The 10,856-nt window shown below is 43.3% G+C and overlaps 1 protein-coding gene across 1 annotated transcript; it reads right to left on the reverse strand.

The window, feature by feature from the left end:
• Positions 1–890: 890 nt before the first annotated feature.
• FGF19 (fibroblast growth factor 19) lies at positions 891–6,269 on the reverse strand. The gene is made up of 3 exons (XM_065686100.1): positions 6,045–6,269; positions 5,861–5,964; positions 891–2,673 (listed from the first exon to the last, which is right to left on the reverse strand). The coding sequence occupies exons 1-3, from the start codon at positions 6,265–6,267 to the stop codon at positions 2,341–2,343; spliced, it is 660 nt and encodes a 219-aa protein (XP_065542172.1). The 5' UTR covers positions 6,268–6,269; the 3' UTR covers positions 891–2,340.
• Positions 6,270–10,856: the final 4,587 nt, after the last annotated feature.

Consider the following 10,856-nt stretch of genomic DNA (forward strand, 5'->3'; position numbering starts at 1 on the left):
AAGGTTTAATGACATAAATGGAATATGGAAGGAATATTTTATGGAATAGATGCAAATCCACAACTGAGGATGTCTACAGGCAGTGTGCACCTTCCTCAATCTACAAGTACCTGAAAGGAGGTTGTAGTGAGGTGGGTGTTGGTCTCTTCTCTGAAGTGACAAGTGATAGGATGAGAGGAAATAGCCTCAAGCTGTGCCAGGAGAGGTTTAGACTGGGTATTAGGAAAAAATCCTTCACCAAAAGGTTGGTCAAGCATTGGAACAGGATACCCAGGGTAGTGGTTCAGTCAGAGTCCCAGGAGGTATTCAAAAGATGTGTAGATGAGGTGCTTAGGGACATGGGTTTTTTTGTGGTGGACTTGCCAGTGTTAGGTTAGCGGTTGGACTAATGATCTTAAGGGACTTTTCCAACCTAAATGATTCTATGAATCTATTCTACGATTGAATTAGGAAGAATAGAAGGGGACACACACTTAAAGCTGAACTCATTTGTTGTATCAAGAGAATAATAGATTAGAACTAAATGGAGCGACCTTCACATATCGCAAGGTCAAAAATTAACAAGCTGTTTCCAAAACCCTCCTGTAACAGAGATACTTTTCTTAGACTTGCTGTTATCACATGTTGCTCATCAGTAACTGGCAGCAGACAGACAGGCTTGAATTCCAGCCTTGGCATTCACTGCCTAGCTTTGGGAAAACCTCTTTGTCTCTCCTGTGTCTGTTGTGGCTCAACTATGCCACCTTCACAGGGACTCCACCTTCACATGGAATGGAGCCAGATGTCGCAGTTTCCTAAAGCTCCTTCAAGCCTCTAGACTAAAGGAGTGACAAGAGACTCAGCTAGGTTTCTGTGTTGAAGATGATTTTCTTTTTATTGCAAATGTACACATGACACTACTGATGATGCGCAGAAATTTAAAAGGCTATTGTTTGCTAAAATTGCACTACAAAACTCCACAAAATCTGTTACAACTAAAAAACCCACCTTCAGGAGTATATAAATAGAATTTTGAGCATAAATAATAGTAACAAAATAAACAGATGTATGTATTCAATAAATTAATTATAAATATTGCATTGGCAATGAAGTGCTAGGTCAGATGAACACCAGTATTTCCAGTCGAGCTTGGTTTTCTTTTTATAGAAATCTCTATTATAAATGAACCTTTGGAAACAAGTAGAATCTCTCAACCCTTGTTTCACATTGCTTTTTGTTTCTTTTTTTCTTTGGTTATTCATTTGTCAAGTTGTTTCAACAGAAGAACAGAACTGAAGACATCAGACTTCCAGGTTAGGTGCTCCTAATTCCTTCTTGCAAGAGCAGCCTGGCTAATGCAGTTCTGTGGCATTGAAGTCACTAAACTTGTCTCATCACTGATGCCCAAGGATGCAGAATCAAGCCTGGAAGGGACTTGAAAGAATTGCTAATGGATAAAGGTTAAACACAAAAACCTATTTTGCAATTGATTTGACCTATACATCATCCATTTTCAGTCTTTCTCTCCATTTGCTAATGACATACATGCTTATATACAACAGTACCTTAATTAAACATTCTAATTTGAATGGTTCATTCCCTATCTGATGAACATAAATGCTAGTTCTGTGCACTATTCCAGACACACAATGAATTCTCACTAATGTTAAGGAGAACTCATTGCTGGATGATGCTGATGCCACAGTGAACATAAATTAGCCTATAAAAGAAATCAAAGATCCAGTTTTCCAATGTACCCCTTAGCAATAAGGGAAAGAAGAATCTTTTTCCCTTTCTTCCCTTATTTCCTAAGGGAAGAAAAAGCAAAATATACAAGCAAAATTGTTTTTTTTTCAGTGGTATGCTTTCAATAGAAAGTTTTCCCAGCATGTTGTCAGCAGCTTCTCAAGAAACAGCATTAAGTCTAATTCACGCAACTGCATTTGCTAGGTTTTCTTTAATCCTGTTTTGTTCCATATGTTTGTCTTTAAGGCCTCCAAAGAGGAAAAGATTTTCTCCTATGAGCTATAGAAATAACAGGTGAACATATGTAGTAATGAAGTTGATGTAGAAAAACTCTAGGTATTTTGTCATCACCACAGTTAATGGAGGGACTTTGACGAAGCTGCTGAGCTTTTCTTATTTTATCCTTCTTCTCCAGATAAAACAGTGGCTAGGCAATTCTTTAGACTATAGAACAGCCTCTGGCACTCATCTCTTGCAGGTACCACACATTGCAAGGAAAAGGCTGTCTCCATACTGAAATATACAAAAAAGTTGGACATATCACTACAGGAAAAGCTAAAAACCCAGCAGTATTCTGTGTTATTTCTTTAAAAACACATGTGTGTGTGATCAGAGTCATTTCTGAAAGCTGGGGCTCTTCACTGGTAACAGTTTGGAGGTGATACCAAAGGGGTCCATGCTGTCTGTTTCCAGAGGTGAAGAATACACTTCTGGTTCAAAGGCCTGGCTGTAATCACCATATTCACCAAAGTCTGTTGATTCCACAGGCACAGTGTTGATCATAGGTAAAAAGTGAGACAGTGGAAGGAAATCTTTCCCTTTGAACTGCTGTCTTTGCTTGGCACTACTTAAAGACACTGATATTCCGTGTTTTTTTGATCTATATACATTGTAGCCGTCTGGACGAATCTCCTCTTCAAAGGAACAATCCTCTGTGGAATACCTGAGCTGAACAGCAAGGAGTAATGAGAGTTACAAATGCACCTGCCAGACTCATTGCATTCAACTACAACATAAACCTTTGATGCAACCAGCCCTTCTCCCTCTGCTTTCAGTGAGGGTGTCCTTCTGGCCTGTCATGGGTACCCCAATTTGGGGCACCTTGCAGACCCCACTGCCGGATCCATGGTGGTGAGCTGTCCACTGCCTCTCTACCTGGCTGCTGCAGGGATGCAGGTGGGACCCATTGTGCTGGTGACAGTGATGGGCCACAGCTGCCAAGATGAAGTGCCCTGAGATGGTCAGGCATTTAGACTAGATGACAGTTGCAGGTCCCTTGCAACTGAAATCATTCCACTGTACTCTACTCAAGCTCCCTACCTTGCACACAACATGCATTTTGAGTTACGAGGCCGTTAAAAAACCTAATCCCACACTCCTGAAGTTAATACATGTCCATCACACTAAATAAGCTTTGAATCCTGGGTGTGGACTTCTTCACAGCTATGACACTTATCCTGCCCTAAACACAGGGAAAGAGAGTCTCAAATGACAGCTCATTTAGATAAAGTGTCCTTAGTGGCTGACAGTACTTAACTGCAGTCATGAGACCTAACCCAGCAGTCCTCAGGTATAAACCTCCAGGCTCTGCTAAGGCCTGTGTAAGAACTTCAGGATCATGTCTGTAGAAAGGCAGTGCTGTCAAAGACAGCACTTATACAAACAAACATGTCCAATCAGTACAGATTTGAAGGGTAAGATTCAGATTCAGTCTGTGTGTAACTAAAAACATAATTGCCTTTCTTTCTATTCAGCATTTATTGAAATTACAAAAGACCAGTTAATGCAGTGTTATATTCTCATTACACCTTAGAACTATCAAATAAATCCAAGAAGTTGTTAAGATTTTGTATAGAAGACGACATTTTCTTAGGTATGAATTTGTAGAATTACACTTGTGACATTCTGTACAGATAGTACCTTAGGATTTTGTGTCAGACCTTTCAAGATCCTTACACAAGCATTGTGTTTCTTACAACTCTGGTGCTATTCCAGGCTCAGCCACCACAGGTGATTGAACTTGTGGTCGGTCAATAAAAGTCAATTGCTGATTGTGTCTCAGTCTGCAGTGATAAAAGTGTCCTTACATGAATGCTCTGCCTGTCTGCATAGAGAGCATACTTGTTGCTCTTCAGTCCTTCTCAAACACCCTCAATAATATGTAGTGCAATTAAGTGTATGCATTTGGTTATCTTTTAAAAATAGTTTTTGAATGCATCAAATAATTTTAAAAAGGCATTTTCTCAAAATAAAATGATGAATATTTATCTTTCTACACACACTGTATCTCAGAAAAACATGTGTACATGATACAAATCTATGAATTGTTGGTTGAATAATAAGCTGTCTTTATGAGAGCTCAGTCTCCCTAGCGAGGATGATGAAATAAAGAAGCTTCTTGAGCAAGTGCACTTTTCAAATAGCAGTTATTGATTGTGCTCCCCATGCCTCAACTATATCATTCACTTTTCGTATCACTGGAATTGACTCTAGCATTATTTTTTAAAACAACTACCAAATGCACTTTAACTATTTCCACATTATGGTTTGGTTTTTTTTTTTTTTTTTTCCACAGGAGGAGTTTACAGCATGTCAGTATCTTCAGATTTGCCTCTAAACTACTAGCTGCAGCACATTGCACATTGAAAAAACAACTCTAGTCATCATTTTTCAAGTGTTATAAAAGGAGCATGTTGCAGGAGTGAAAAAGGTTGCCCAGTTTGGTCCCCAGACACCGTATTTGCCTTGGTAGCAGAGAGGTGACAGCATGTGTCCACAACATATAAATGTGATGGCATGGTTACATGCCATTGCATTTTGAGGAAAACAAAAAACAAAACAAAAACCAAACCAAAACCCCTGTGATTAATACTGTACACCAACAAACACAGTCTCAATCAAGGCATATATGTCTTCAAAACAGTGTTAGGCAAAAGCTGGTTTCAAATTCTGGGACTCTTGAAGTCCAGCTGGCAGCTCTGATGGGAGCAGATTCCAGGCTCTGCTTTGTTTTCATTGATCATTTTGCTTTGGCTATACATTAAAACATTAAGTTAATAATTGACCTGCCATATCATCTGAACCTCTCCATTATCACTGTATCGACTGATTCTAGCCCAGAAAAGCAAGAAAATTCATGAAGAAAGGCTTAGTTCTATGTTATATATGCATTCAAAACCATCACTGTATCAGTACCACTTATTAAAGATGCTGGGGGGGTTGAGAATGTGCCAGAGAAATCAAAGCAGAATCAAATTGTATCTTTACTATGGCACAATAAGAAGTCATCGCTCTGTGAAAATCAGGCTTCCATGAAGCATTTAAACACAGACTGAACCTGAATCTTAGCCTTCAAATCCTAGAGCTGGCAACTTCTCCTTGTGGCTTAAAAACCAGAAAACAAAAAAGTTTATATGGCTGATGAGGACTAGCTAATGTGTTGACATACCCAGGGGAAAAGAGTGACCCAACATCAGTTGATCCCTCAGCTCTTCAACCTCTCGGAGTCCCTCAGGTATGCTGTTATCACAGCGGAGGAGAGTCCTTTCCCTCGAAATCCCGCTTCTGCTTGGTATTACCTAAGAGATGGCAACTCCATCTTCTGGGATATGTGAGCCTGGCAGCCAGCTGGCTGCATCTCATTTCCAGATGAATAATCTTGGGGGTTTGCTTTTGGTTTTCGTTTTGCAGAATGACTGACCTGAACTATAAGAAGTTATTCAGATTCTATGGTGTGACTTAGTCTACTCCTGCAACAGGAACGCAGCCACTTTTTGGAATATAAACGCAGTTTTGCCCTGGTCTGTATTTTCAGTCTATTTTGCCAGGACGCATGCAGTACAGACTTTGTTTTCTAACTGTTATTTCCTTACTGCCTTCTAACAATCCTCACGGCGCTATCAGTGACAAGAACCACAGGTCCTATAAAAAAAAAAAAGGAAGCTGGGGGGACGACCTGTAAGCTTTGTTAACCCGTTTTACTAACAGCACAATAAGAAAAATACACCAGCCCTTTGGTCTCGCCTGCCGTTTCGAGCGCCGCGACCGGGATAGAAATCTCCCTCGAGGAAGGCGAACCCGGGACAGAGCCGTCGGGAACCGGGGATCGGGTCCGGGGTGGGAATCGCAAGCTCACCTGCCCGTGCAGCCGCCCCGCCTCGTCCATGCAGAGGTAACGGGAGCTTCGCACGCCCTTGATGGCCACGGTACGCACGGCCACTGCGCGGATCTCCAGCAGACCTGCGGGGCAGAGGGAAGAGCGGCGTCAGCTCCGCGGCCCCGTCCCGTCCCGCTCCGGTGCCACCGCTGCCGGTACTCACTCTGCAGGCTCTGGCTGCCGACGGCATCTACCCGGCCGTCGCCTCCGATCCGCAGGAAGCAGCTGAAGAGCCCGTGCTTGCTGGCGGTGTAGAGGTGCCGCAGCCGGATCGGTTCCCCCCAGCCGTAGTTAACATGCGGGCCGGCGTCGGGCAGCGGCAGCGGCACCGCGGCGGCGGCGGCGGCGAAACCCAGCAGCGCCAGGGCGGCGGTGTGCGGCCCCATGCCGCGGCGCGGACCGGCAAGGAGCGGCGCGGAGGGAAGCGTCGCTACCTTGCCCTGACTGCGCCTCGGGGATGAAGCGTGGGTGAAGCCAGCCCTCGGCCTTTTATAGCTCTCCATTATCAGCCCGATCGATTCGGCTGCATCCAGCTCCGATACAGAACCCATTTCACAGAGGGAATTGGTCGGATAGGTCACTCCCCCCGAAAACATTGATCGGATGACATCATTTCACAGGGGACACCCTGAAGTCGCTCCTTCCTCATCCACACCTCCAAGATTTCCACCCACTTCGAGCCTCCGGCAGCGCCTCTCTGTGCGGTCCCGGCTGCCACGAGGGGACGAGATGAGATGGGACAGGACAGGAGGAGATGGAATGGGACGGGGGACACTGTCGGTCCCGCAGCCCCAGGGAAGCGGACCGGGGATGTGCGTGTGTAAATCCAAATCCGTGTGTAAATCCGACCCGGGGAGTGGGGGAGGCTGCTCTCGCCCTTCTGCCTTAGCTCCTTGCCCTCCTTTATTTCCCTTTTTAGAAATTCGCCTTCACGAAATGCTTTTTAAACCTCGGGTCACCTCCCAGGGCAGGGGCTGTGGATGCGCGGCACCACCGGTCCTCGTTACCGGCAGCCGGTGGGGCACCCGGTACGGCCTGGTACGGTACGGCCCTTGCACGGCGCCTCTGGGCGGGCACGCACTGCTTCCCGGGCTTTATTGATGCCCGGTCATCCCCGGCTGTGTCACTAGATGGAGCCTGGTACCTAGGCTGCGGGGCTGTCCTGGACCCGGAGGAGCTGCTGCCCGGGGGCTCTGCACCTCCTCTTGGAAAGGGCTGCCCAGGGCAGTGGTGTAGTCACCGCCCCGGAAGTGTTCACAAACAGTGTAGAATAGGCCCTTAGTGCCATGGGGTTAGTGGTGGCCTTGGCAGTGCTGGGGAATGGTTGGACTCGGTGAGCTTAAAGGTCTTTTCCAACCTGGTTGATTCTGTGATTCCAGGATTCCAGGTGACTCCTGCTCCTGTACTGAAAGATTAGTGAGGGGGGAAATGTGTAGGAAAGCTGCATTGCTGGCAGGCAGCATCAATTGATCTGATATTTTTTACTGGTCTGTGAGTGGACTTTTTCCATACAGGTTCCTCTCCAGGATGTTGCTCAGCAATGGAAAAAAGCAGATACACACATTTGGGCTTGTTCCATGCTTTTTTCATCTCAGGGGGTTTGTTGCTGACTCTTCTGCTGCCACACAAACTGAGCATTAAAGGGATTTTCTCAGATCTCAATAAATAATAATTTCATAAAGAAAAAAGAAATCCCTCCTCCACAGTACGTATTAAATACCCCATTGCCCCCAGCAACATTTCTGAGTCAGCAGTTTCAGTCAGTTTCCACAGACTGTTCCTATATTTTGCTACCTTTTATTTCCATCCTTCTGTGGGCACACACACATCTCCTTCCTGTAAACACTCACAGAAATAAATTTTCTTTCTGAGCTCAGTGAGGCTGTGACAAGGTCACCCCAAAACAAAGAGGAGGTTGATGGCCTGCACTTGTATAAATGCTTACACTTACCATGTGGAGCTTATGGTGCTGAAGTTAATGACATCAATCAACCAGAGTCTGAATGATCAGGGTCTTGCATCACAAGATGCATCCTGGAGTGAGGCATTGTATGTCACCAACCATTTCAAAAGCAAATACTGATTTTTATTCTGGGGTTTTGATGGTCAGCTTGAGACACCCAAAAAGGAGCCTTCTCTGCATCCTTGTAATTAATAAAGATCAGGAGCACTTGATTTTCAGGTGTCTCATGCTGCATCCTCCAATCCAGGCACTGCTTTGGGAAACTCTGGCCTTTCAAACATTGCAGAAGCTCACAATATTACAAACCCAGTAAATAATACGAAGGTATCCAAGACCCTATTTTTTTTTCTCCTGAGCAGAATTCTGCAGTCTTATTACATGGCTGCTACAAAGGCAGTTCACTGCCCTGCAACCCTGGGCCCCACAGCAGTTGTGCATGTAACTCATCCTGGCTACATATGCATTCTTCAAGATATTGAGCACCCACCACACACAGAGGTTATGCTCTGAAATGAATCTGAAAGGTCTTTTTAGCTCATTTTGTGGTGCATCTCAGTGAACAGATGCTATTTTATGATTGATCTTTCTGCTATACTATACTGTGAATAATATTCACCATCATACATATTCATTTTTTTCTATGATTGTATCATTTTCTTCCACAAGAAGACAAATATCTTTCTGTCAGTAAGGAACTGATGCTTGCAACTTGTTTATTCGTTTTGGCAGCATTACAATTCTTTTGTGAAGATGAAAAATAGAGGCAGAAAAGGCAAATCATTTGCACAAAGTGATATTCAAAATCAATGAAAAATCTGGCTGTACATGAGAATTTCCTGATAACTGATGGAGAGATATTAAAAGTTGCATTCATTGTTGCTGTTGCTGATATTACATGGACTGATGTTTAAAGGTTCATATCAAATCAAACCAAAATGAAAATTAAGCATTTACTTAACCAATTTTTTTGAATGGCCTTTCTTATTATAAGAAGCTTTCAACCTAAATCTCTTGTCCAATTTCCTTTGTGGTTAGTGACAGGGGTAAGTGTCTCCAAGTACTTACCTGGACTGCATAGTACCAATCCTATCTCAAAAGAGCTGTTTAAGAGATAAGGGTTCAATAATCTCTGGAAGTATGTATTTCTTTAACTGGCGCTGGAAAAAAACCCTAGATGTTTAATTCACATTAAGTACCTTTTCCTTATCTAGAGATAAATGAGCTAATGAATCTCACTGTTTTCAACATGTAAGAGTTGCAACATATGATTTTCATTTTGGTTCCTTTCTGTGTCGGTGAACTTTCTCATTTGTTTAATGTTTTAATCAAAGTTCGATAGAAAGACACGTCTTGGCACATTCCCACAAATGTATTTGCAGAACAAATGTATATAGGGTAAATCACACCATCATTTACAGAGCTGGACCTGCTCCCTCTGTAAACAGAGCCTGCAACAAGGAAACCTGGTAGGGTAGGACTTCTTGCTTCTGTGAGGATGGGAAGGGGAGAGAAGGTTTATGGAACAAAAATACCTCCTGACTAAACAGTACACAACTGCAAAAGCATTTTCACCTGTTGTAATGAATCATTTATTTTCACCGCACTTTTCCATGTCCCAGCGTAATTTCTGCAGAACAGGAACATCAACTTTCTGTTACACTGAACTGGATGTGTTTTGGATAAACATAACTACCTATATTTAAAAGTCAGACATCCAGAGATCCTGGAACATGCCAAAAAGTTAACAGAGGGCTTGTGCCTCACTGGGCAATAACATCCCGGGAACTAGCAGAAACAAAACTAAAGAAGTTGCCACAAAAAGGATCAGAAATAAGGCATGAAGCCACCCATGAGTAGAAGATGGTCATATGTTACCTTGTGGTGGAGATCAAAGACAAAATTACATAGGTAAGTCACTCAAGGCTGAATGAGGGTCAAAATGTGATGAACTGGATGTGCTCAGGATGAAGCAACATCTGCTCAATAGTAGAAGAACTCCAGAATATCATGGTGAAAACTTTCTACTATGTAAGTCACTGCAGAAAGAGGAAAATAGTACAGAAACTTTAAAGATATTCTGCATCTTTGGTATGTCCTGCAGATTTAGGAGTACGTATAACATGAATGTGATCCAATAGTGCTTTTGAGGAGAGATTTGTGTTTCCTCCTCTTCTCTGAAGTCAGAAGTGGCAGAATTACAGAGGCTGTAAATACCCTGAGGGAAGCAAGGTCCCAAACAGAGCTGGAGATGGAGTCCTTTAGTTTCATGATTTCTGCTGTAGTTCCTGCATGTCATCCCAGACGTGACAGCAAAAAGAAAGCCTTTATTTTCCCTGTGGCAGAGGGCCAGCAGAACTGTCCAGTTCTTTCTTTTGTTTCTGGTAGGGAAGAGTATGTCAGGCAAATGAGGGAAGGCAGAAGTGAAGACATAGTACACTGCGATATGCAGTTATTTGAGCACAAGGCTGTTCTATAAAGAGCCTTATCAGCACAGCACTGGTTAAAAAAACCTGCCTAAGAAGGAGAGGTTACTCCACCATATGTCAAGGACTGCTCTGTTTCCCAGCTGCTTCTGCAATCCAAGAGGCATAAAGGTGACAATATTTCTCCCTGGGCTGTGAATGAGTGCAGAATTGAGATTCCACAGCTCCCACTGCGTGCACCCACTGACAGGATGTCATACAACAGGACAAGCATTCACAGAGGCTCTCCACAGCTCTCACAAGTGTAATAGTCCTCAGTGAATTTGTAGGATCCAAATACATTGGATACTTGAAGATTTTTCAAATGATCAACTTCCGGAGAGGCTGATCCTCTTCTCAAACTGCTCTGCTAAAGAAGGTCAATGCTCTGGAGAGATCGTTGCTACTGTAATTTGTAGTTGCATGTGTAATTGCTGGTTCTTTCCAATGAGCACAGCCAGACAACTAATTTCAAATATCTCTCACCATTCTGTTATCTAATGCTTTCTTAACTATTGCTATCAGTTAATGCATTCCCAAGAGGAATACT

This window comes from Lathamus discolor, chromosome 6 (genome assembly GCF_037157495.1).
Source record: "Lathamus discolor isolate bLatDis1 chromosome 6, bLatDis1.hap1, whole genome shotgun sequence".
Classification (NCBI taxonomy): Eukaryota; Metazoa; Chordata; class Aves; order Psittaciformes; family Psittacidae; genus Lathamus; species Lathamus discolor.